Source organism: Crassostrea angulata, chromosome 7, assembly GCF_025612915.1.
Source record: "Crassostrea angulata isolate pt1a10 chromosome 7, ASM2561291v2, whole genome shotgun sequence".
In the NCBI taxonomy this organism is placed as follows: domain Eukaryota; kingdom Metazoa; phylum Mollusca; class Bivalvia; order Ostreida; family Ostreidae; genus Magallana; species Magallana angulata.
Genome location: NC_069117.1, coordinates 16,905,542 through 16,933,376, shown reverse-complemented (window position 1 = coordinate 16,933,376; position 27,835 = coordinate 16,905,542). Strand labels below are relative to the sequence as shown.

The 27,835-nt window shown below is 33.4% G+C and overlaps 2 protein-coding genes across 2 annotated transcripts; both read right to left on the bottom strand.

The window, feature by feature from the left end:
* Positions 1-7,335: 7,335 nt before the first annotated feature.
* Positions 7,336-19,266, bottom strand: LOC128155282 (protein PTHB1-like). Its single transcript, XM_052816911.1, has 23 exons — positions 19,129-19,266; positions 16,765-16,906; positions 16,242-16,401; positions 15,783-15,847; positions 15,556-15,669; positions 15,037-15,211; positions 14,304-14,382; positions 14,016-14,103; positions 13,416-13,511; positions 13,183-13,315; positions 12,731-12,912; positions 12,559-12,638; positions 12,240-12,399; positions 11,945-12,049; positions 11,671-11,811; positions 11,277-11,375; positions 10,895-11,067; positions 10,569-10,721; positions 10,188-10,370; positions 9,661-9,862; positions 8,906-9,136; positions 8,587-8,683; positions 7,336-8,437 (listed from the first exon to the last, which is right to left on the bottom strand). Exons 2-22 carry the CDS (start codon positions 16,874-16,876, stop codon positions 8,592-8,594), a joined length of 2,823 nt encoding a protein of 940 aa, XP_052672871.1. The 5' UTR covers positions 16,877-16,906; positions 19,129-19,266; the 3' UTR covers positions 7,336-8,437; positions 8,587-8,591.
* Positions 19,267-21,042: 1,776 nt separating this feature from the next.
* On the bottom strand, positions 21,043-27,509 carry LOC128155547 (cysteine/serine-rich nuclear protein 3-like). Its single transcript, XM_052817316.1, has 4 exons — positions 27,353-27,509; positions 25,674-25,807; positions 24,869-24,994; positions 21,043-24,633 (listed from the first exon to the last, which is right to left on the bottom strand). The coding sequence occupies exons 2-4, from the start codon at positions 25,786-25,788 to the stop codon at positions 23,090-23,092; spliced, it is 1,785 nt and encodes a 594-aa protein (XP_052673276.1). The 5' UTR covers positions 25,789-25,807; positions 27,353-27,509; the 3' UTR covers positions 21,043-23,089.
* Positions 27,510-27,835: the final 326 nt, after the last annotated feature.

Below are 27,835 nucleotides of genomic sequence, written 5' to 3'. Positions count from 1 at the left end.
ATTTCAAACTAATTGGCGAGAGTGGTTGGTGATAAAAAAAATCACCACAAACCGGAAAACTAGACAGTGATTCCTAAATGTATTCAAACTAATTCAATATAGATTTTGGTGATATCATCACCCCCAGCTCTCTCCCAATAAAAAAATTAAATTAAAATTAAAAATATAAACAATTACTAGTATTCAATATCAAAAAAAAAATCGATCCCGTGTTTTTGCTTCTATCACTTTTCGCTTGATATTTTGATAGTAATAAATACCTTTGTGCTCAAACTACATTCATCCACTAATATAAAAAATGTCCAGATTATCTGTTTTGAAACGCCCCCTCTACCGCTTCATGTTTCAATACACATCCCAAAATAGAAAGTCTACGGGGATATTGCATTGCATCAGCCATTAATAAGCGCGGATGATAACGTTGAAAAATTGCGCCAGGTGTCCCGAGTACTTCCGAATGGAGAAAAGATGTAAACTTTTCCCTTTATACATGTAAATCTCCGTAAGAAATTTGTTTTCGTCCCTGTAAACTTTTATGAGTGAAAAGGGGTAATTTGTCGATGAAGATATCTTGAATATTTTCCATTTCATCGATTTCAACTGTACTTCTTTCACATGTATGTGTATTTTTATTTAAAATCATCAAAAAGTGATGGAAGCAATAACATGGGACAAACTATAAATAAATGGTTGACGAAATTTTTGCTCTATATAACGGACAAACCATGTCTCATTAAACTTTTAAATGATGGCATGTTATCTGAAATACCTTGTAGAATATTCGAAAGAGGTTTTTTTTGTGACATTGTCATGCGTAAAATAATGATGGTGTACTATATCAAACTTCCATCTTGTTTGGCTTGAAGTGTAATATAATAACGGATGATTTAGGCCTTAATGTTCTCGATTCTGTTACATCTTGTAGATCATTCCCATTAAAAAATACAACAAAGCATAAGTCACGAGAGACAGAAGTGCTTCCCTGGTAATAGAGCGTGTGATAGATTTATGATATTAGTGGCTGAAAAATCCACCGTGAAACAAAATGCTCCTACACGATCTACATTCTGTAAGCCGAGTTCGTAATCATGGGGTGTTTAGACTGCCGTTGATTTTTTTTAAAGTTGCCAGCACTTTTGTGCTTTTGAGCGATGACATTGTGAATATCAAATCATAAATTAACGATTGCTGATCTGTCAGGGGACGACAATATAATGACCGGTCCGATAAAACAAGAATGCTAAACATTTCAAACGGCTAGACTGGGTATTCACTCATCCAGTAGTGCGCTGATCATGTGAAGTCGTAATCTTGTCATCAGATTTGGTTTCTGATCAAGTTTCCGTTCAAATCATTACTAAATCTCGATAATCACACTCCGATGACAGACCAACAAAAGCCGTTCTCACAATTAGAAACTAGACGAGACGTTTTGTCACAAGCTCCAATCAAACAAAAGCGTTCATATGACACACAGAAACTAGAATTTCAATGTCTTTTGTAACAATGCATCCCATTGGTCGAAGGGGGTCATCATGCATCAAAAGAGAGGTGACTTTGAATGGACCTCGATGATCACCGATGGGCTGATCAAGTATCAATGTTAATTGAAAATGTTTAAACTACTATGCAAATTGGTGTAGTAGGTGAACTTCAAAGATACTCTAGTGGCTCCAAACACTATTTTTGTTATACCGATGAAAAGATATATTTGAAACATAAGCACGCTGCTAACTTTAGTTACTCCAATTTGTAATGTTATCCTGCCAGAACGTTTCATGGTATTTAAGAAATACATGGTGGTATGCTGATCCTACAACTGTCTATTATTCAGCAAAACTGTTATTGATGATAATTGTTTCTCGTTTGATGGCGTCATGGGGTGGTTCAATGCAATTGAAAGACGGAATGATTACGTGATTGCTAGTTTTTATCAAATTGCCATATACACTATCAGGTGTACTAAAATGACGAAAATGCGTGATATTCGAGTAAGCATTCTTTTTTCGACCTTTGTAAAAGTCTACGTAAACTGTAATCAACAATAGAATCCGCCACTTGCTTTCACCAAACAAAAATTGCAGTTACAGGGTCCATAAATTCTGTTACTATTTTGAATGCCCATTATCGTTGTCATTGGTATAGTTGTCCATCAGGATGTCTATTCTTTCTCTCCTTTTATCTCTGATTTTGCATCTTCCTACACCAATACTACTTGATAATTACTCTGCTACATCTACGCCTGTGTCCAATATAGCCCCACTTCCTCCGTCCAATCTGTATACATGTATCTATTGGCTATTGTTCCGCTCTATTACAGAGTTATTTATTTGTGATCTTTTCAGGCCATCGGATGTTGAATTTTGGCCTTAGACAGGTGTTATAGAATGTCTGGATCTTCTGCAGGGTTGGTTTGGTTGTTCACCATGTCTCTGCTCCAAACAACAAGACCGACTTCACATTGGAGTTGAGGATTTGTAGTTTGGTAGTAGAACGAGAATGATTCTGTTGAGGACCTTGCCAGGCACTGATAGGAGCATACTACTCCGGTAATTATTGCAATCCCTCAAATCTCCTATCTTTTTTCCATTCCACCGGATTTTCCTTCCTCCCATATCTTCTTTGTGCAAAATGTTGACAGATGTCAATGTGTTTGCTTTGATGGCTTCCGCTGGTATCTCATCAAGCCCTGCCGCTTTTCTATTCTTATGTGGTAATTGTTCTCCTGATTTCTGTCGTAGATGGCGTGTTGCAGTCGATCGGGTTGTGTGTTTCGGCTGGTTGTGTGTCGGGAAGTGTTTCTGGTATTGGTTTATTCAATAACTGTCTAAAGAGTTATACCAATATCTTTAGTTGTTTCTCAGTTATTGTAAGAGATTCCTGTTTTTGTCCTTCACTGGCTTGTATGTCTGCTGGAACTTGTTAGAGAGCTTCATGGTAACCATATACAGTTCTCTTAAGTTTCCTTGTCCTGCAGCTTCTTTAGCTTGTTTGACCAGGTTGTCAATGTGGTCCCGTTTATCTTTCCTGATGCTTTTATTGACTTCTTTATCCTTTGCTGTGTAGTCCTCTTGAACGTTTGCCTTTGCTGCTCTTGTCCGGCTTGCTTTCAGTGCTGCCCACATCCAGTTTCCCCATGGTATCAACAGAGATCCACTCTTTGTGGTGAGCATTTCTTCTGCCGAGGATTTTCTCGCATATTTCTTACCACATTTTCTTGATATGCTCCCATTCTGTCTCGATATTTGTGTCATCGTTTTCTAGCTAATCTTGTAGCGGCTGAAATCTGTTGGACAGGCTTAAGTGGAATACTGTCCCCACTTCCTTTGTTTTGAGAGCATTCACGTTGTATCTTGTCCTCGTGTTGTCATGTTGTTTAACTTTTTGAGGAGTACTCTTGCTGCCGTCATCAGAGGATAGTGATCTGATGAAACTTTTGCTCCTCTTATCACCCTGACATCTTCCATTGCTCGACATTTCTTGTTTGTGCAAATATGCTCGATCTGATTTTCTGTGACATTGTCAGGGGATCTCGGTGTGGCCTTGTGGAACCGTTTATGAGGGAAGATGCTTCCTCCTATTACAAGCTGGTTAAGGGAGCATAGGACAGCAAATCTCTCGTCATTCTCGTTCATGTTGCCCAGTCATTGTATGTCCATGACTTCATCGTAGCCAATGTTGTCAGCTACACCTAATCATATCATTGAAGTCGCCCATAAGTATTGCCATACCAGTATCTATCTTCCCTGGTTTATCCACACTGCTTATAGTTGTTGGTGAATGGCGTCTTTCTTCAAAAAAACTAGATAGACTTCAAATTAATCTTGCTCTTTTTTTTTTGGTGTTGAACTTAGCTCTTATTATCCAGGAGTTGACTTCGGGGAAATGTGGTTTGATTTTAGTTTCCTTTCTAAACTGTTTTCTATCCTTTGTCCGCCTATTCGGTTTTATAGCTTTGGGTTTTTCACCTCTGTTGCATTACTCTAACACTATTTTACTCTTTTCTCTTCATTTGAGAGGGAATCATGATATGTCAACGAGATGAACAATGCGCAAGCCAAATAACAAAAACACTAGCTATAGACTACTGTAATCATGTAAATTTTGAATTTACCGTGTTGATGTAAATTCAGAATTCTCAATATGGCAATATCATCAATGAACCCGTATAGATGTACGAGGGGAAGGCCAAGAAACAAATGGCGGATATACCAAGAAACTGACACAAAAATGGTACAGAATGGGAGCTGGAGGAATCTTAAAGGCATCCTATGCCGAGAAGGGGGAATAGTCATAAGGAAGTACATGTGAGTAAATTTTTGACGAGATGCGAGTGCTTTAATCAGTAAATACTGACTGAAAGTAGAAATATATCATTGCAGGGCACAAGAGATAATTGACGATTTATAGGCTGATCAATTAACAAAATACCCTTCAGAATAATCTTAAAATGTTGTATATATATTTTTTTTTTTACATATATATTATTGTTCAGCAAACAATCCTAACGTTTTAGCTTTTAAATTATAGAGCTATCGATCAGAAAGAAATTTTCAAGGGATTAAAAATGCATGTCCACAATTTTCCAGCAATATTAGTTTCAATAGAACTAGTTACATGTATATGTACATAATGTACTTTTAAATGTCCTTAAAAATTCATGACACTTGAAGTATAGTTTAATGAGTGTTTTAGATATATACAAAATTATTTTTTGTTATTGTTGATAATTATAGTCGTCATCTGAAGCTAACCAACAAACGATCTCTTTTTGATACTTGGCCATTCCGGTATGTTCTTCAGCCAGGTCGAAAATGCTAAACCAGGACTGCATTCACGTTGAAACATGCATTTTACTGTTTTATTTTATACATTTATATATTCAGAATTCTTGAAACACGTAACTGAACAGTATGTTTTATTGTATATTGTTGCATTTCATAACGTAATAATTCTTCTGTGCATGACATTTTACTGCGAAAATGGCGTCTTTTTTCTATTATTTTTCGTGAAAAGTTGTCAAAAAACTGTGTTAATGAACTTGTTTTAATTTTTCTTGATCATAAAATGAAATTTATAAGACAAGTTTATTTCCATACATAAGTATTTGCCCCATATTTTACCTACCGTGCAAGCAGCTTTCATACCACGGGGACAAAATTAGTGTAACTGCACTTGTTTCAAGTTCGGTAGGAAGTGTAAGCCTTACATCAAGATGAGTGAAATGGTTAACTGTATGGCTTGGAAGTAGAAAAAAATTATTCATCCAAGATTGTCTGGAAGTTGAGAGAGAGAGAGAGAGCGAGAGAGAGAGAGAGAGAGATGAAAAGATTGTGTCAAACATTTTATTGGGATAGGGGTATTTCAGATGGAACTTGTATAATGTATTCCTCGAGAGCATCAAAGACGTCTAAACTTCATTAAAATAATCTCATTTAATTGTTGTAGATAAAGGCACTTAATTTCGTTATGTTTAACGTTTTCTGGAAAAATCAGAAGGTTAAAGCTAAGATTACAAACAGGTTCACAGGAACTACCTAATTTCCTAAAAGTGTTCTATAAGTTATAGACTAGTATTTGCAGGCTGTTATATGGGGCATTTAAACGCTTGTTCATTCCACAAAGAGATTCTCTTTAATGTGATGTGAAAACAATTAAAAGCATGTTGGATGACCTGCCTCATCTCAAGCCAGAAATGGGGAGTAATTATGTTAAGTAAAATAAGGACAAACCAAAAATGTTTGTGCAAGTGAAATATTATTTTACACACCTATTTAAATTTCATCATTGTCATCTGTCATGAGAAGTTTTTGATTCCGTAACACAATACAGACGATTTTCCAGATTCCTCTCAAACACATATTCCCACTAGTAATTCGTTCTGACAACCATGATTACGTACTAGTATTTCAAATTCATGAAAAACAAATTTTCTACCGTTGTAATAGATGATCATAAATTATATGTACTCGGTCGTAGATATAGATAAATATTTTTCATCAAAATCTACATATTTAAGTCACGTTTATGATATTCAATTGTACACATATGTGTATATTTTTTTTTATATCTACCGCGGTACATATACATATTTCAGTCATTTTGTAATGTTGGAAATTCAGACGTGAAAACAAAATCAACATCATGTAAAATGGATTGAAAAGTTTCTCTTCCTTCCAATAATTACGATGCCTGCAGAAAAATGCGAGTTTTAGAAGAAAGAGAAACATGGACACTACTGACTGTAGCCAGCTGCTGTCTCTCCGTTGATATGTAAGGTGATGGAACAAAGCATTTTTTGTGTTTAGAATTTATTATCGCAGCTCACATGTTTGTTCAGGTAACAGTCATGAAATTAAAACAAACAAGGCATCCACAAACCATCATAGCACATTGTAAACTTCTTTAAAACCTGTCTCTACCAAAATGGATCTTTTCTATCTTCACATTTCTTGTTAAACAAGGTAGAAATTATTTTTTAAAATAAAAGTAACCTTTAATTTTCCATTACGAAAGTTTAAAAAAGATTTTAATTTCTTGGCGACAAGTCAATTTGCAAAATAAATAAACTAATAAAACAAAATTCAGAAAAAGTATCATTCAAACCACATTATCTTAATAAGGAAACGTTACGATGGCTTCCTTCAATATGTGACGAATTCTGGAGATGAAACAACTGAGATATTATAGTTTTTTCCCCCCAATAAATACAATGTCTAATCATTTGATGCCACCTTTTACAGTAATTAACATGTACACTGAGGACTATCAGACTTTCTGTAATCAGAAAGCACATATCACACGGCACAAGCTTCTGGTGTACTGGAGGGAGAAACTGCACCATTATAATCACAACAAAATCATTAAACACTAACGCCACCATACAAAAGACATTTTTTTCCAGATATATAGATGCACAGGAGAGTGTTTCAGCACTAAAATGACAAACAATAACCCTGAACAAATCTTTAAGTCTGCTTGCTGACATGAGAATATCCATGAGCATGAAATAAATAAGGAATGGTCATTTTGATGTAAGAGACAGGGTGAGGAGTTTACACCACACACAGACCAGTGCTCCTTAATCCAATACACAGAAAGAAACATAACTCTAGACTCTCATAGAAAAAATATAGCATGCATTTAAAAAAAAACATGTTCAAAATAAAAAAAGCATTAATTTAACAGACCTAACCTAAATGTATATGAAAAATATAGTGTTCTTAACTAAAATAATTCTGTTAAACAATACATGTAAATGTATTTGAATTTGAACTTGGTGAATTTTAACATAATGACAATGTGGATATCTCACAGATAATATAATAATGATGATAAAAAAAACCGCAAGAGGCCATTGGACCAATTGACTTGTCTTTGCTACAATCTATAATTACCAACAATACATGTATATCCCTTCAATAAAAAAACATTTAAATTCAAATCATTTTTAAACAAATATTAACATTATTTATCACAAGCAAATTTTTTTTTCTATTATTAAAAATGTGGATGCAAATAGGAAAAAAATGGATGCACTTTAACAATGTTAATCTCACTTTACAACCTATTTTATTCTTAATGAAAAATGTAAATATGTAGGTCCCCAATACATGTGCAGTGGCATCTTATATATTGCTTGCCAGTGGAATCATGGGTTAAGAAAATCAGCCCAACAGTATCCTGTTTACCTGACATCCATTGTAATTAAGTTAGGGTGGCACTGACCATTATTTGAGCAAACTTGAAAACAATAGTACAGGCCAAATTTAGTTAAAATACAGGGTGCTTTAAAAGAAAAAACGGAAAATGTGAAAACTGAACAACAATGGGGATAGTAGAACTGATGCTAGACAAATTTTGATCAGAAAAGCTCTCACCTGAGCCCTCCATTTAGTAAGTTAAATACAGATCAAAAGGTAGCTATTTAATACAAGCACTTCCTATACTTCAATGACTAAATAGTAGAACAAAAACACTCAGTAAATACATTTCATGAAAATATTCAAACATCACAGATAAACAATACAAGAAGTGTGAAGAGTGTGAACTATTACCGTCTTACTAGCCACATTGTTTAACAGGTAACATACAGCACACATACCTGTAGGTCTCAGGTAAGTACTAAGGTGCATAAAATAAAAAAATAAATAAATCTGAGTCACCACAACCTTATGTATGAGATGAGTTGATGAGGAGATGTGAGGATCTTTCTTCATTGTCACATCAGAAGAAATCAGTGAGGTTCTGAAAGAAATCTCCTCCACAACACATCATGGGGTGTAGATATCACAGGTATGGAAAGTTTAAGTACACCGACAGGTAAAAAAATGACTGTTTCCCTCACGGAAATGGACGGAATTCTCTCTCAGATCAGTACTGGAGATTCATAATGGCTCTGTTACATCCTGACAGTAACATGTCAAAAGAAGCTATGCTGTGATAAAAAAAATTCACCAGACTTAATAAATCATTCATACCCTGTATAAAATAAAACTGTAATTACAAATAACTCCTTTATGAAGATTTTCTTAAGGGTACATTTTTGTGTACAAATTATGGCAATGTGCATAGAAGTCCAAGTACCTCTTTTAACTTTCTAGTGCTACTGGTTCATCATCCATGTCATCTAAATCAGGGACCATGGCCTCTATGTGTTTCTTTTTTCTCTTCTCTGTCATCCCTTCATAACAAATACAATATTTTAGGTTATTTTAGTTACTCAATTCATAATTGAATAACTGTGTGACATCTACCTAGAAGATGCATTATAATTAAGACTAAAGTTCATCACAACAGAATTCCAAAAGATAAAAAAGAACTTAACATCTGTTGGGAACGAAATGAAAAGATACTGAAATAACCACTTAAAATAATTATTGAATAAAAATGGCAAACATCTAACCATCATCCACATTTTCAGCTGGTAATCCTAGCATTGATAAATCTGATAATCCATTGATATCTGATCTGTAATCCTGCTCTTTGTTACGTTTACTCTTATGCTGTCCAAACTGACTTCCTATAAGAGTCTCTGTATCATCACTATTGTCTATATGGCCATTTTCCATCACAGTTTTGCTTGTTGCAGAAATCTTGGCTTTCTTCTCCTTTCTTGGGGTAGGATTCATATTTACTAAAAGATAATATAGAAAAAAATTACTTTGGTTTACCATAATAAAAAATTTCATAGTACCGGTATGTAAGCAAAAATATACATTTCTTTATTGTGTATATACATCATAATAACAGTGTGTGATAAATCACCTGTTTCATGTAACAATTATATCAAACATCATACACATAATCGCTGGCTTTTGTAATATCATCTTTGTGTAGGTAATGGATATATATCAGAAAAGTTTAAATAAACAATTTCAGTAGAGAAATGAAACAATTCTTCAATGTACAAAAATAAAGCTTTTTTTAATTGTACAGTGTCCATTTCATGCATCTCACTGTATATGGTAAAACAGACAACAGTACTAATACAAGTTCAAATTCAGTTGCTGATTCACTATCATATTTTATCTCAAATTTAGTATTAATTTCTTTTAATCAATCCATTAATTTAATGATAGGCTACTATGAATTTGATAATATTCAACTTTTAGTAACTGGTTTATTGGTGTATACCCCCTTACAAACGGTGTGTCTTACCCATGGAGTTTGTAGGCAGCCCCTCCACCAGCCTGGCCCCCTTGCCCAGTTTATCACACATCAGGGCCAAGTGTTTCTTCACCTTGGTCGTATCCTCTGGTATGTGTAGGGGTTGGGGGTTTAGTGTCTGGTCTTTCGATGATTTGGCTAGGGTAGTTCTCAGCAGGTGTGTCACTGCAGCATCAACTGACTCTTGCCAACCCTGTTTATACAGAAAGCTAGTTCATCAATTTGTTGTGTAAAATCCATACATGTATCAATACCCAATAGAAACAGCTTGTAATAACTCATGTTTTTGGCATGCTAACAAGCTTTGAAGATATTCTTTTTCTGTCCAAACATTTTTTCTGTCAGACATTTTTTGGCTATTCTTACAAAAGGAATTGCTAAAACAACCTCTTTTCAAATATGTATAATTTTGTTTAAAAATAAGCTGACCTTATCTGCCAAAATCTTTATAACAGTTAACTAAGAGACTTCATCTGGTTTGACCAGGTTAACACAGAGGCTGTGAGTGTGGAGTGTACCTGCTCTGTGGAGCTGGATACGACAGGAGACACACATTGCTGCAGGACCTTGTACTCCTCCTCCGACATGTTGGTCCACAGCTTGATCAGGTAATTAAACAGGGAGGTAGCACTGGACAGACTGAGAGCCGCCACTTCCTGCGACTGGTTGTTCTCCTCTATTGTGTCTGCTAAATGTAAGATCTGCCAAAAAATTATCATCATGAACTATTATAAAATTCAATATCTCTTTTTTTTTTATATTCAACTATTTTAGACTATATTTTTTTTTATCACACAAGAAATACAAGTATGTAAAAATTTCATTTCTTTTTTTTTTTTTGGGGGGGGGGGGGGGGGGGGGGGGAGAGGGGGGATTTTAGCTGCAGTTGTATTACAGACCTGTCGATATGTCCCTTCCAACAGAGTGTCTAGGTTGGCTAGGGGAGAGGGAGTTTTGTCTTTGAACCTTGTCAATAGCCTTCTCTGTATTGCACGGAATTGTGAGGCTCGCTGATTCAACATTTCTTTACATCTGTCTGCATTCAGCCGATGCTGTAAAGATATTACATCTTAATTAATATTATCAGAGATACCAGTTACAAATATGTAAGTAGTGCTAAAAAATTTGCGTAACAATGAGAAAAAAACATGCATTTTCCTTGTAGGCAATTTTCTTTTTTACTCAGGATTTTGAAACCCTGATTGTAGATCGAAATAACACCTACCTCAAAGTGGGCATCAATTAAATCAAAATATTCCTGCAGTGGTAATTGACCGGCAAAATAAAGTGCGAAGCTGTCATTTTTCCCCCGGTTGAAGTGACTATTGAGTCTTCCTGACAGCTCCTTCACCATCAGCCACATGGCTTCAAACCTATCACACTGCAGCCGGTATCTCTCTAAAAATTCAAGCAATTCCCTACTCAATTCAAAAGGCTTCTACTCATTTATCAAACTTTTTAATCAACCCAAAATGCTTTCCCAAATCATATGAGCTTTGTTTCTTTATTAATATAATCCTGCAGGTTAAGTTTTGCTTTGAGAAATTTAAACCCCAAAAGGAGAATGAGTTCACTCATAATGGATAATGACATTAAGAAGTGCTTACGAGAAGTTTTGGATGCCAGAACTGTCACAATGGGACCATTTCCATAATACTGAAATCCTAAAGCAGCACCCTGACCTCCAGCATTCTCCCCAAGTAAATCTACAAAGTACAGAAAATTCAAGATAATCAATGTAAGTTACAAGCTATTCTAATGGAAGTAATACCTTTGATGCAAAAATGAGACACTGACCATTAAATGGACATTTGCTGGAAGTTCAGTTAATTAAGAATTAGCCAAGACGATTCATACCAGGCCCAAAAAGGTAAGTTTTTAAGGCACTACTACATTGTGCAAATGACTGCCACATTACGGTAATTTCATTACTATCTTAAAAAGGGGAATAACTCATTCATCATATATTCAGTATTTTGCTACTACTTGAGGTTTACAAACCTGGGAAAATTTCATTTAAGTTGGCTGGAGGCTTGTTACTGTCTAGTGTTAGTTTAAACTCTGCATTTTTGACTGGAGCCACTGGTTTTATGACAAGTTTTACAGGAAGTTTGACCCTTGCTGTGGCAACTCTTGGAGCACCTGCATCATCAAATAAAACATTCTTAAACTCCAGATATCTTCAACATACATGTACAGAATGTATACATATGTCTTGAATATGAAATTAGGTTAAACATTACAGTCAGTGCAAAGAGTATTAACTGAGTCTGACCAGAGGCACTCATGTAGTTGGCTGAAACAGAGACTGTCATGTCAGCAGGCATAGCCTTCCCAACAATGAAAAATGACACAAACTGTTCGGACGGATTACTGGGATCTGAAAAAAAGAAAGAAATTAAATAACACATTTCTAAAGAGTTTTATCATTAAATGTTTTCAAAAAACCACAATAGCGATTCTCTTAATTTGTTACTTGTGGTCAATATAAGATATATGGAGTTTCTGGTAACTATATTCAACAATACCAATTTAGTATATCCATGAATTTATAAGTGAATTTATCTTACCAACAGATGAAATCTCAAATGATGAGACGTTGGACTTAAGTGGCCAGCAGGCATGGACATGCATATTGATATGCTCTATTGTAAGTCTGGCCTTGACCTGAACACGGACGGTAATGGACGGCACAGGGTCGGGGTCTTCAAATTCAACCTCAGTGGCCATCTTTAAAAGGTATGGTTACCATTAGGAATGTTATTACATGCTTTACAAATACATGTCCCCCTACTAATATTTATACATTCAACAACAGAAATGAAAATGATAATGTAAACTAACATTAAAAAAAACTTCAAAGAGTGATAATTTATGGGTAATACTTACAGAAACATCATCAAAGTTTGTGTTAACAGTGGCCAGCAGCTGCAAATCATCTTCCTGTTTCTTCAGGTTCGGCATCAGAACTGTAATGCAAAATGAAAATATGTACATATCTGATATCATTTAACAAAAGAACTCAAGTGTAACATTGCATCATCAAAAATCAAATTCATACCAGCTTTATGTGAAGACTGCTTGATTCTTTTCTGTAGCTGTGCCATTTCCCGATCCATATCAGCATAATTGAGTTCTCTGGATTCTGGCACTGGAGGTATGAACAAAGCTGGATCTGTTCCCAGGTAAGAACACTCCAGACGGCCTTTGTCAGACAAGGTCACTATAACACCTTTTAAGTCCCTGGAATTAGCATATTAGCAATTTTAATTATATTATTATAATATATATGACATTAATAATTAATATCTAATATACATTGTATTACTATTAACATATATTAAAGTATCCTCAAATGAGAGATAATGTGATCTTGAAGTAGCCAGTTTACAAATACCTGAGTGAGGTAGAATGCATACATGAAGATTACACATTTATGGCATGAATGATAACTATACATCATTGCATTGACTTTTTATTCATACATCTAAATATACATGTATCTATGCTTACTGAAAAGTAGCCAGTTTCACTTGGACTGGTGTAAAATCTAGCTTGGCTGCCCATTTTAAGGTGATGTCTTGATACACCATAAGAGAATTGGTGGTATGAGTTCCAATCAGGCAATTTATTGTGTTTTCTACAACTAAAAGTAAAAACCAAAATATTCAATACTTAGCTCTAATGATGTTTTAAAACTCTGAATGACAATACACAAGTCTGTAAATTTGCAAGTAATACTATACCTGAACAATATGGCAAAAAGCAACTAGGTTCATACTCTAATTTCTTCATCCACCTTAATTTTCCTATCTCAGTCAAGCAGAATATGTTTCTTTCCCCTTTAAAAATTAATATCATTCACACACTTAACATGCTGATCATAAATCAATGATTACCTTAATAAAAATACAGTAATGAAATAAATACATGTATCAAAATAACTACCATACATCCGGTAATTTTCGTGATGATCTAATTTTCCCCTTTTTCATGATCTCTTTTAAATTGCATTATATCCTGTATCATTTTCTATAAGAAACATTTTAAATCCCAAAAAATGACTGATGCAAATTAAAAATGTTACAGATTTACTCCAATTTAGCAGATTTTGTGACATGCGAAAAAAAAAGGGATGCGCGGTATATTATCAAACTGAAATAATGCTTTGCTAGCATTCTGCTCAAATTTTTATACAACAATAATTGTGTATACAATCCACTTTCAGCCACCAGTTAATACTGAACATATTTCAATGCAAACCCAAAAAATTCTTCATCTTATTGCTACTTATACATGTATTTCTCAGTTTACATTCCTTTAAATGATGAAATGGATAAACTTACCTAAGACTAGGATGGACGGTGGACAGTTCTCATAGTTTACAACAACCAGATCTAAGGCTTGTTCTCCCAGATTGTAACACCAGTCCCACTGTTAAAACAATTACCGTAGGTAGAAGTTACAATTAATATCTTATTTAATAATTATTACAAATTTCTATTATGCACTAGCTCTGCTGTTTATTTAAAATCTTAGAGTCATTTGAAATACTGTGTTGTATTTTTTATTGATCATCTGGTTAATCTGTACCAAAGCTGATGATACATGCATTTAAATGTAGAAAATCCTACCGTAACCCGTTTCCCAGATTTTATATTCTGAGATTCTTCTTTTGTTTTGGCATCAGTAGCTACAGCTAGTACTTGGTATCTACAATCATGATAAAATTGCTTGCATCAGTAAGCTTTAGTTGGTAATTCTTTGTTACCATATTTTATATCACAACAACCTACCATATTTGAAGTACCGGGTATTTTGCAACAGTCAACAAAAGTTTTACGAAAACATGCAACAGAATATTTATTGACTACCAGTACCAAATACAATGATACAAAACACTCTGTTTTCCAAAGAAGATGCTTGCTCCTTTTAAAGATAAACAAGAATAGCTTTTACTACACCCAAGGTACATATATTTAGTAGATAGTTTATTTACAATTTTAATTATGGTTCTACTGTGTCTGTAAATAAAGCAAAACTTTTTGAGTGTCTCAGCTAGCTGTCAGACATTTTGAATTTATTGTGAGCATTACTTATTTTCTTAAACCCTATTTGATACTAAATTTAACGAGAATTGACCAAATTAAAATGTTATCCATCAATGACAAAAAAAAACCCCTGTAAACCTTGGAAAATATCTTCATACAAAATATATACCTGGTACATGTATCTACCATACATGTACAAGACTTATCAGGTTAATTGCATCATTAACATGCATATGCACAATAATAAATAGTTAATAAGTTATTTTGTTTTTGAAAAATGTCAAATATGATACAAAAGATTAAAACTTTCCCATACTTGTAGCACTCCAGCTGCCATGTTGATGAGACTGTCACAAAGCTGTCTTGTTTTGGCATGTATCTTATTGGACCTGGTAATAAAGCACCCGGTAAAAAGCGACAGAAGGAGAAACTCTCCTGCTCAAAAATGCTCACAGTACCATCCATGGACTGCACACAAAGGAAATCCCGCCCTGTTCAAGAAGAATAAAGAAAACTGATCCTAAACTACTGTAGAAGCACATATTTTCGTTGGGTCAAAATTTCGTTGTTTTTTAAACCAAATAAAATTCATTGGCATTTAATTTCGTCACATCATAATATCTTTGTATTCATTATTATTTTGGTTAAAAATTCGTCATGGATTTAATTTCGTTGATTGCTACTGCAAACGAAAATAACGAAATTAAATCCTCAAGGAATATTTCTGCTTCTACAGTATATAAGAACATGAGATAATAATAAGTTTTACGAAACACAAATAAATGTGTTCACATGCAGGAATGAGGTTGAAAAGAAAATAAAATACAGCATTTACCTTTAACACCCCCAAATGGACCAAAACAGAAATTGAACGCTGTCCTTTTCAAATTATGCTCAAATGACATATTAAGTTGAAAGTGTCTGCCATGTTCCACAGCCCCTGAGGTGACTGAAATAAAAAAAATTTCTTTTAATAAGAAAAAATTAAATGCAACAATTCTTTAAGTATATAAAATCGATCATTTTGGCTGCAGAAATTGTGGATTTTTAATAGAGAAGCACCTCCAACTTTGTAAACAGCTATCTTTCTAGGATGCAGAACTGCTAAATGTAAGTTTTCTGTTCCTCTGAAATATGAATAAAATAAGGTTTTGAAATGACTTGTAAGAAACTTAACATTGAAAGAGTAAATGGTTAAACAAGTACCACAGTACTCCCATATATAACATGCTCAAAGATCCCCTTTGGTGTCGTTTTTGCTTTTGCCTGTGTATCTTTTTCTTGATAATACATGTATGTGAAATTTGTAAGTCATTTTATTCAATAATCATACATTACTTTCTAAACTCCAGTAAAAGCCCTATTTAAGATATCTAAATTCTGCACTCCAACGATATTTTTAAAATACATGTACTTAACTAGAATACATATGAATATACATTTTACTTCTAATAATATATATATAGTGGTATTTACACACTCATTTGAGCTATAGCAAGCAAACTTTGTATATGTACTTACGAAACAAATTTCCCAGCTTCCAACTGAAGAATGGGCTCAGGTAATGAGGCCTCTAGCAAAACATCTTCAGGTTTATAGCCAGACCAACCATCATCTGTCTTTGTAGGTTTGGGGTTAAATATTCTTAATATTCCATGATAACTTCCAATAATTATCTTGTCTGTCAATTAAAAAAGAGGCAACTTTTAATATAAACTGTTAAAAAGTTGGATTCTTTATGGTTCAAATAATGTTTATAAACTATTTTTGAATAATATAGAATATAACCATTAAAAATTAAAAACAAATTAGATATAAAATAAGAATGACCAGTTGATTGATCTAAATAAATGAATATTATACATATATATTACAACGAGAAAGGAATGAAACTGTAAAACTAAAAAAGAAAAAAAAACCTGTAAAACTAAAAAAAGAAAACGATTAAAATGTGCAAAAGGAACAAATTATACATTAAGACTAAAACAGAAAAAAGTTTACATGTACAGTCTATTGTTCAATAATAATTCTTAAAACCTCCTACCAAGCTCATCAGTGGCATTGTCAATATTTGCTACACAGAGACATCCCAGATCAAACTCCTCCTCTTCTCCCACTGTTGTGGACCACCAATCTCGAGCTTTGAACAGTGACATGGTTCTTCTTTGTTATGCTAAATCTGAAATCTGTAAAACAAGTGTTGACTATGAACAAAAAAGTACTAATAACTTGTTCCAAATGACAAGTATAATTAAACTGTTATTCAAGAGGCCCAGTTCAAATAAACAAACAAACACCTCAAATAATTATGATCCATTTTTCTGACAAGGAATCAAGTTTATTACCAGAATTCAAATGTCTTTTATAGCGAGAATAATTATCTTTATGTTTTAGATGGGTGACAATAAAAACAACTAGAACTGTCCTAATGGGATTAATACCCCCGCTAGGCTAATTTCAAATGGGACAAATAATTGAATTGAATAATAAAGCTTTGGAACACATACAAAAAAAAATTTCTAGAATTGTAAAAAAAAAAAGTTAGTTAACAAAGAAAAATTGAAATCAAAATTGTCAGAATTTCACTGTAAATACATATCTATAACAGTAATACATTTACAAATGTATGTATTTGATGATATATTTTTTTAATTTAATTGATTTAAAGAAAAACCAACAAAATGACAATAACCCCTCCCTTTGCAGTGAATAGAAATACTGGTAGCCAAGCAATGCTCTTCTGTTGATAAAACTTTCAATATCTTTCTAAGTAGAGTCTTGACAGATGCAATTAGTTGTTTCAAATTTTCCTCACTTTCTCCTATGGCACAATGGAACTCCATATCAGAAAATTGATCCCATAGGACTATGATTTTCTTTGATGATCTTGTTAAATTTAATAAAATCCCAAAACATTACCATAATTACCATACTATGTAAAAATATGTAAAAAGAAAATTTAATATTACAAACAATTTTAAAATTGCCAAAACACTACAATCATATCAGTAATTTTGAATTTCATTTAAATTAATGCCCAATAGGGTCACTTCATCAATTTACTTGACAAATGAATTTAAACAACCTCTAAAATAGTTTAAATTCTTTATTAATAATGATATTATTTATTTCCTTATTATGATAGACCTTTTGGTTTACATGAAACAGTTTTAAAATAGCCCCAAAACCATCACCCATTTTACAGATTATCAATTTCCCCTAAACACATGCTCCATCTGAACCATGGCTCAGATAATGGCTCCCTTGGGACAAATGAATTCAGCCACACTTGTCTTTGATGTTCTTATTAGCTCCTAAATATTTATCATTGACAAACAAAAACTTTGCATTGTCAGTTGATAGAATACTTATAAGAAATAATTTTTTTTTATTAATTAAGTCATAAAGACAAAAAACTCCATCTGGATGTATTTATATAAATATATTTTAGAGTGTTTTCTATTAATTAATTAATAAAATCTGTAAGGATTACCTCCCTTTCTTTTCAACATTAGTGTACAATATATAGAATAAGGAATATGAAAACTGTCATAAAATCATTAAATCTTGTCTGATCTTAAAAAAAATTGCAGGTGCACATCTTCAGATGGTGTTCAACATATGTACAAATTTTCAAACTGTTCCATGCAGTAATAAAAAATTTTATAGGGGGGACAAAGTTGCGTCTACAGACAGACGGACAGACGGACAGGGTGAAACCAATATACCCCCCTAAACTTCGTTTGCGGGGGTATAAAAACAACATCAAATGTTTTGCGTTGATACTAGTGCGAAACATCTCAGGGCGAAGCAGAAAAGGTGCGAAACATCCCAGATTCATTTTTTGGAAAGTCTGTTAAAAATTAAAGACTAGTGAAAATGCAATTTTGTTCATTGGCCTTGCCCTCAATATGGTAATTAATTATTGCACAATCCTGAAAGTATTATACATTTGGCTAATCTGGAAAATAAATCTGACACAACACATACTAAATCTAAAATTTAAAAAAAAATCCTGTTGGCAAGCTATTATACAATGCTACACAGAATAGCATACCTCACTACAGTCTTATTATCTTCTTTGGAAGGGATTAACTATTATGTTAAACTTCATTTATGGTGAAAATTGAGCCTATAAAATGCAGCAATGCGAATTTGTTTGAGGTCAAAACCACCAGCTCCTGTAAACGAATGTGTATTCGTCCTGTTCATCAAAATTAAATGACAGAACTTTTCAAAATAAATATTTAAAAAATCGCAATTAATTTGTTTAAATACTGTTTAAAAATCACAAAATCAACATTGTTTACATATATCCAAGGATAAAAGCGGCCATCATTTTAACTAGTGCTAGTGTAGGACGTGATGCTCTCCTGTATTTCTTCTCTCATCATCATAATTAACTTACGTCTATCTGTGGTATGCACATTTCTTTTGAATATTTTCGCAATAAGCACAGATTTTAAAGAAATTTGCTTTAAAAACGAAAATCTTTAGGTTTCCATTTCCAAATATTTTTCACTGAGCAGCCGCAAGCGGAAGTGGATTTGTTGCTTGCTGTCAACACAGTTTCGAACTCGCCTTACATAAATCAAAGAATGTGATATTTTAACATAGTTTTTGATTCTAATATTTACGTATAAAAACCATGTCCGAGTAAAACTATCAAGATGCTATAACCATGTTAATTCGAAACTAGGAATGCTGTATACTAGTATTTTTTCCATAGAGTAATTCAGACCCAGGTCTTTTAATCCTCAAAAGTGCTTTATGTAAAAACGACACGTGTATTTATGTTCTCTCTCTCTCATATAGTTTTGGCACATTTCAATATCCCTTTATCCATTGAATCATGAAATTAACTTAGGGTTTCATTATATGCAGTATGCATGGTGGTTTACAGATTTGTATATTACATGATCTCTTGTAAGTGCAGTTCACATGTGGTGACTTCTACACATTGGTCCAAATCCAAATGAATACGTGGTTTTAAATTGTATATGCAAGTTATCCAAACATCCAAAAGTAAACAAACTTTCTTAAAATTTTGGCAGCAATTAAGATGTCCAGTAAAACACTAAAATATACATCAGTGGATCCCACAGTATATGCAATAAAACATCAAATTTCAATGTCTCCAGTTTCAAGCCTTATCCTCTCACATGTACCAATATTCAAAGTCAACGAAAAGTTACCCTAAACCAAAATGCACAACAAAATTATATCTAGTCATGCAGCACTGTACTCACATATATATTGTGAATCAAAACAGTTGTTTCAACAAAATACTCCCTCCTGGTATGGCTCAATTCAATTTTTAACTAACAGCATTCATGGCACAAACAATTTACTGTCGGTAACAATACAAAAATTCAAAAGAGCACTTAGAGACTATCTATTTAAATATTATATTAAAGAATTAATGGAATTCTAAATTCACTATACACGCTGACAAAAAACTAAGTTGCTACAGCAATTTTAAGCAAAATTTTGGCCAAGAGAACTACCTAAGATTTTGAAAATTTTGAGCAGAGGAGAAGTTTAACTCGTTTTCGCATTTCCGCTCATAGACTTAATATTGAAAGAGGACGATATCAAGGCATTCCACGCCATGAAAGATACTGTAATAGATGTAATGTCAAATCAGTGGATGATGAAAAACATTTTTTATTCTCATGTTATCATAATAAGGCATTAAGAGATACTCTGTACAAATTAGCTAATGACTCTTGTAAAAATTTTCAATATATGGACAATAATCAAAAATTTTACTGGCTTATGACAAATGAAGATTTACAAGTACTTGTACAACTCAGTGAAATGATTCTTAAAGGTGGAATATAATGGTTATAGTTATATAAACAGATCTATTATGCAATGTATTTACTTTGGTTGGGGGGGGGCGGGTTATGTTATGTATAAGCATACTGGCTTGAACACTTTGAGTACAAGTAGACCAGTCTAATCGACTGTGCAGGCACCGTCCCTTGGTACTCTCTGTTTTCAGGCCACTTTGTTTCTGTATCGCTGTTGTATTCACTGATGTGTAAATCCCATACATATACTTCATTGTATTAGTGAAAAATTTTTCATATTGTTGCCTGGACATTGTGAGCAGTATTTCATTCATTATTTGTTATAATCATGATATTATTATTATTTTTTTTTTAAAATGTATATGCCCCCTGAGGGCCCTTGATTAGTGAATAAATAAATATATATATAGTGCCTGCGAGTTTTAAAGCAATTAATCTGATACGAAAACTCTACATAGCTGTTCCCTTCAGATGAAATTCAAACAAATATATCAACCAAACACTGCTTTATTTTGATGTTTATTGCACATGCACTTTTTGTACATTTAACACTTACACATTACAATGCAAATAATTTGTATAAAGAGGCATCACATTACAATATATATAAAAGTATTTATCCACTAAACATGCTTGAGAAACATACAAAGAAACAAAGGATTGACATGACAGTTATACTCTTTCCTCTTTTGAGATAACATTAATGCACAGAGAGTTCAACTATAGAGACTGAAAATTCATAAAAGCACCAAAGTTTTATTATCTCTCTAGGTTTTGCTGAGAAATTACAATGAAAAGATGTAAATGTACTAGAGAAATGCAAAAACAATATTGCACCCATTTTATGTAAAATATCAACTGAAGCAGATAAATTCACTCTTTGAAATATTGGTAGAAAAGTTAACAAGAAGAGACCTGCAATTCTGGTTGCATTTTAAAATAAATTACAATTGAAACAATATAATACTTTGACCTGAAAGTATTTTTTAAAGTAATAATGATAACAAATGTACAATCATAATGAAAACAGCCAGCATATTTTCCAGCAGAAACCTACAGCAGGGCAAATTTAGACTTGTGCAGCTATATAGTCAAAATTTTCAAATCTAATTTCATATAATTGACATCCTAACTAGCATCATGCTATTTATAGTGTGTTATTTCCATAGAAAATAAAACAAAACTGGTTTTAAATACTTTCAATTTAAAAAACTTTGCATTATCAAAATAATTTTGTCCTCCTTAGATTTATAGCCATAGAATGTGTAAAATCTACAAAGAAGTTTCTAGACCTATGTCAGCTGTTCAAACATTTGTTTGTCTTTGGCACCAGGATTACAGTAAAAGCACAGATTTAGGGATGTTGCTGTAGTTTTTCCCGTCAGCGATTAAAGCCATTTAAAGGGTGAATAACATTAACAATGTGATATGGCACACTTTCCTTCCAAAAAATACAAAGATGCAAGAATAATAAGTCTACAAATGATGATATACCTCTAACCAAAAACTCGACTTGTAAGTCAAAAAGTATTAGCACTCAAATCTACTTCATATCTGATACCACCTGCTTTAAATATCATGTTAAAATGACACTGCTGGTAGTCAAAATAATTTTTGTAAATATCATTTTCTTTTCCATAGAATTTGGTCCAAAACTATACATAATCATTTTTGTTTTCTTCATATACATTAAATCAAAGTTCAGATTTAAGTTCAATAATGTATGCAACACTTGGTTATGTCAGTCAACAAGCACTGGGAACATCTAGAGGACTGTGTTCATCACAAAAGGACAGAAAAGAAGAAATTTTGTAAATTGTAATACAATAAACTTGTTTACACGAATAAGCCATGTAAAAACTAGCTACTGCAGATTCATAAAAAATACTTCACAAAAATAAAACTCATAAATTTGCAGTAAATCTACAAGTCAAAACAAATGTACTTATACCATTATATATATATATGCATAAAAACTGAAAGTTCTAAAACCATTGATTATGCAACAACTACAATATTTTGTTCAATAGACATATTGTTCAACATGATCTATAAACTTGGAGTGAAATACAACCATTTGATAGCAGATTGTATTTGCAATCTACAAAATATATGTAAAATCTATTTAAAAATAAAAATAAATGCATATCAGATCATGACTTAGAAATTTTGCCACTCTGTCTTAATCTACATTTATCCAACACTGTACAAACAACAATATCAAATATATACACATGTACAAGATACAAAACATGACATATAAGAAATGACAACAGGTACAGGAAATGGCTTGCTGTGTTCATTTAGAGATGAAAATGTAAGTAGTGGTTAAAATAAAATCATAAAAGCATATGTCATAGAGATCAATAAATTTTGCAATAATGCAAAATCCCTCGCAATACATGTATTATATTGACCTTGTTATAATACAAGATGCAAAGGTAGCACTATACTGGAAAATACTTCATTTTCTTCCAAAATTTTTTTTAACAGTTTGGAGCATAAAGAATACTGCAAGGAAACATTTCAAAGAAAAAAAGAAAAACTTTCAATTTAAGCTGACACTGTTTCTACAAGGGATTCCTTGATAATTTCACCGAAATTAGAGCTTCCTCCAACTTGACAGTTGATCTCCAAAAGCCCAGGATGGGACTGCGTTGTAGTAGAGATGCCATCCAATTTTGGTTCTTGAGATGTGGTTGTATTATCAAGGTTAAGATAGGTCTTCCCTGTGACAATGTTGGTCTCACAGTTGTAGCTCTCCGAATATTCATTGATGGGTGTGGTACATTGCTCCTGGTTGTTGATGCTACTGATATGTGAAGAAATACCAGGACAAGCCTCAGCAATTTTGTCACTGGTGGTATTTGTCATGGTGGTATAACTGCAGGCATTTTGGTTCAAAGCAGTCTGCTGCACCTGATTTTGCATCATTTTATGTTGCTCCCATTCAAAATGATGTATGTCTGTGTAAGTTGAATCTATTTTATATTCAAGACTGCTGGGGTTTACTGCATTATGGAACTTTTGGTAGTAATGGCCATTTTGTTCATAAGATGATTTGGTCTTGTCTGCATTAGCACAGAATTCTGTACTATTGCAGCTAACAGAGTTCTGAAATGATGACAGATTTTGATAAGTTTTAGGAAAATCAGTTCTCTCAACATAATTTGGTGTGCTTTCATTGGGACACGCCTGATTTCCAGAGAAAGGTACATTTTGTTTGTAAGGGTAATAGGATTGGCTACTCTCTCTTTGATATAGTTCACCTTCATTGTCATTAAACATTAAGACACCTGTTGGCAGAGTGTTGGAGATTTCTACCATCTGCTGCGTAGTGTTGCTGTAGATATTCATGACCGCTCTCTGTTGTTCGGCTTCTGCATTCTCTACTTCTTGCATCATAACATTACAAACCTCCCAGTTTTGACAGTCTCTGCAACTTCCAAGCTCATTGCTATTGAACTCGGTTAAGTCAATGGCTTCTTTTCTGTCATTTTTACAAGATATGTCTTTCTCAGTCTCTGCTACATTGTCTGGGGTTTCTTTCGAACAAGAGTGATCCACTTTGATAGGAATATCTGTGTCATGCCTTTCAAGCTCCAGTCTCATTTTTGTATGAATGAAATGAGTCTTTACCCTTAGCGGATTAAATTCTATACGACCATTTATATTTCCACAGCCTTCTTTTGAACAACCACAAGGAAATGACTGTCTGTCCACCTGACAATTAATGCCAGCCAGACTGCATGCACAACTATCAGGATCACAAAATATATTGCAATCACAACCACAAAACTCACGTGAATTTCTAACTTTCTTGCAGTAATCTTTTTCGGTGCTATCAATTTTTTTTACTCCAGACTGTCTAAGAGTTATGCGACGCTGCCTAACGGTCAATGGTTGAAGGAAACAGTATTCATCAGAATCGTCAAAGTCAGAATCCTCATCCTCCTCACTGTCCTCCATCAAAAATTCAGGAATTATTTTCCCTTGTCGCCTTTGCTCCTCCAAGTACAACTTGTGGATTCTCTTTTGCTCTACAAAGTGCTCTTGCAAAGAAAAGTCCTTACTATACAGATGTTTGTCAGACATTCCTGTTAAAAAAAATTTTTTTTTGTTAATATTTAAAGTAAATAATTACAGGGACATGAAATTCATCAGTTTCATCATAATTTTTCATTTCAATTAATAAAACAAGATAATGACTTAACCAAACTGTTAAAATATAAATGAATTTATACTCTAAATTTGCATAAAACTGTCTATTGTTCAAGCTAAATAAATGAATTGTATTAATCTCAATTCCAATCTCAATATCTTCATAATTACCTAGAGTAGATCCACCTTCACTGGGAATACAGGTAAATCCCTGAATCCTGGGGAAGTAGAACACAGTCACCCCAGTGAACTTGACCGACTTTTTCGTCTTCGTCTTCTTCCTCTTCGAGGAGAGATCTAAGAGGAAAAATACATAATTATTGTATCTACACTTTCATAACTTACAGTCACCAGTAACTTATAATGTTTCAAATGCAAATGGATTTAATTTATTTACCAAGAAACATCAAAATCACTTAAATCAGGTCTTTACACCATATAAGGTTTCATGAAAAGTACCGATCATACAATTGATATCTGGACGCTTCAGTTTACAGACGATTTTGTTTGGGAACAGATTTTTTATATGCTATTTTGTCTCATTTATCTGGAATTCCGCGTTCCGGACGGTCTATTTTTACCACAAAACACTGTTTTACTACTAATCTTGCTTCATTTAACTGGACGGTAAAATTCAATACTACCCTGTTGAATACAAAAGATTACGACTGTCAATTTAGTTCCATATTTCACTTCCGTTGACCCCATTTTGGGAGTCCATCTAGACTGATAAAGCGGGGTTCTTTATATTTAAAAATGTTCATATCAACAGACAACTCTATAATGTGTTGCTATTTAGTATGAAAGGCAAAAAACCAAGTATCAACACTGGGAGCCATTGTACACAAATACAGTATCATTCATGACAACAATAGACACATTTCAGATATCAGGACGCTTCCCCTATCCAGACGATTGGCCTTTGGAACGAAAGCGTCCAGATAACTAAGGCTCCACTGCATATATAAACACATACTTTGTAAGCTGTCCAGCGGAACATCTGAGCTGCTGTTGGTAATGACGGAACTACAACTGTTTTCAGCATCTGACGTCTGAGGAGAGGAGTCAACACCCTCCAATTTGCGCTTCATTGTGAAGTCTTTTTACATTCTGTAAAATGTCATCAATATATTTATATGATGTTGAAATCAGCATTAGAACCATTTTAACAAGAGCTTTGGACTTTGGGTAGTTGTGTCAAACAGCACTGTGACTTCAGCCTGCCAATTTCATTGCCGGCCACTCAACCATGGCTCTTTGATATCGACAAAATTTGTCTGGCTTTTGAGCTAGTATGACTACGCAACCTTTGTATGTTTCACTTGAAACCAGCATCAGTTTTAACTTGTTTTGATGAAAGACAAAGATAATTACTTACGTCCTTGAAAGTCGAAGGGCTTGTTAAAATGGTTCTAAGATCCATGCCTTGTTATATGATTTGTTAATTACTGGTGTAACAACATTTTTTAAAGGTTTGAGAAGAACAGACACAGTTGTGAAATATATTTCCAACACATCATTAGTGGCTAGCACCCATCTCTAGAGACATGTTCATTATAGCTTAGGAACAGAATCAATATCATAATCATACATGTATCACAATTAAGTTCAAAACTTATAAATGTGTGCTTCATCAATAATTCATATAAAATTATGCAATATTTACATTCTAATTTGTTAGTCTGCAAATATTGTATTGAACATCAAGAAAAATTTAATACTTTTGAAGTCTGATGTGTCATAGCAGATTTTTAGCTGCAATAATGTAGCCCCGCCAATTTTATTTATCTGACTTTTTTTGGAGAGGAAAAAAAAGGTAGACCAATCCACACTTTACAAAAGTTATGTCCCATGGCCGCCATCTTTGGGGAAAAACCCATGTATTTCTCACTGTAGCCTTTGTACTTTAGAGTGTTGTAACTTCGTCATATGACATTAGAAATCCGTTTCCGCTGTGAATGTTGATTGCCCCATGCAAGTTGGGGCAACCCACACATCGAAGGAATAAATTAAATTCCAAGAGATTTTTTCACAGGAAGCCCAAATATTTGGTTGATTAAATAAGGGAAAAGTTGTTTTTTCCCTTTTGACCTTTGGGTTGACCCCACAAAGGGGAACAACTTTTGCTAAGTGTGGATTGGACTATTGCAGCTAATGATAAGCACATAACATTTCAGAATTAAACATTGTAGTAGTCAGATTGGGATACCTGTGATAAAAAACATAATGAAAGCAGATATATAAAAACATACATGTTTTTCAGTATAACATTTTTGTAATTATGTATATTCATAAAAAAAAAATATACATATATCATTATGTATATATATACCCATAGCACATAAGAATATTGAAGATTAAGCCCCCATTTTGTCCCTTATAGTAATTTTGCAAATTTAATGTCCATTTATAAAGGCAGAACCCCTTTGCTATCTGCTTCAAATTAAATTAAGTACATTTAAAATTTTAAAACAAAAATATACTAAGCAGATGTTCGGATTACACTACGGTTGTCGAACAATGCTCTATAAAATTCTTTATTCATGAATGGGGACAAACACAAAATGACAGAGGATCTGAACAACCAAGGAAGGAAATTATCAACGTTAAATTTGCCGCGGATAGAGAGAAGAACGAATACTACGCATACTATACCTGTGCTTCTAGTCTCAATCAACAGTCAATTGACCTATTACGGTAAATTCGGTGTAATCTCTTTAGTCGTTGATTGTTCATACTCGCTAAAGCGCTCAGTGCATAAGTAGATGTGGTATTTCCGCGAATAAATATAGATCGGCATGTAAAACATAATAAATATCAATAAAAGAGTAAAAATAAATATTAAAGCTGTTCGTTTGTATGAAAAGCTACTTTGAAGTTACATATACGCGGTTCCTTCTGAAATTTTATGAATTTAGGTAAAGGTAAAATTACTACGCGACATAATATTGATAGATTGCCAATTCCCATAGTGACGTCACAAACATTTTCCAATGTCTAGAAGAGTTCATTTTTAAGGGGGGTCAGGCATTGCGTGTCATAAAATCTCAATAGCAAGCATCTTATTACAGTTGTGCAACGTATTAAATATAATGGTATAGTTTTGATGATTAAAATGAAAGTTATTTGTCCTATTTT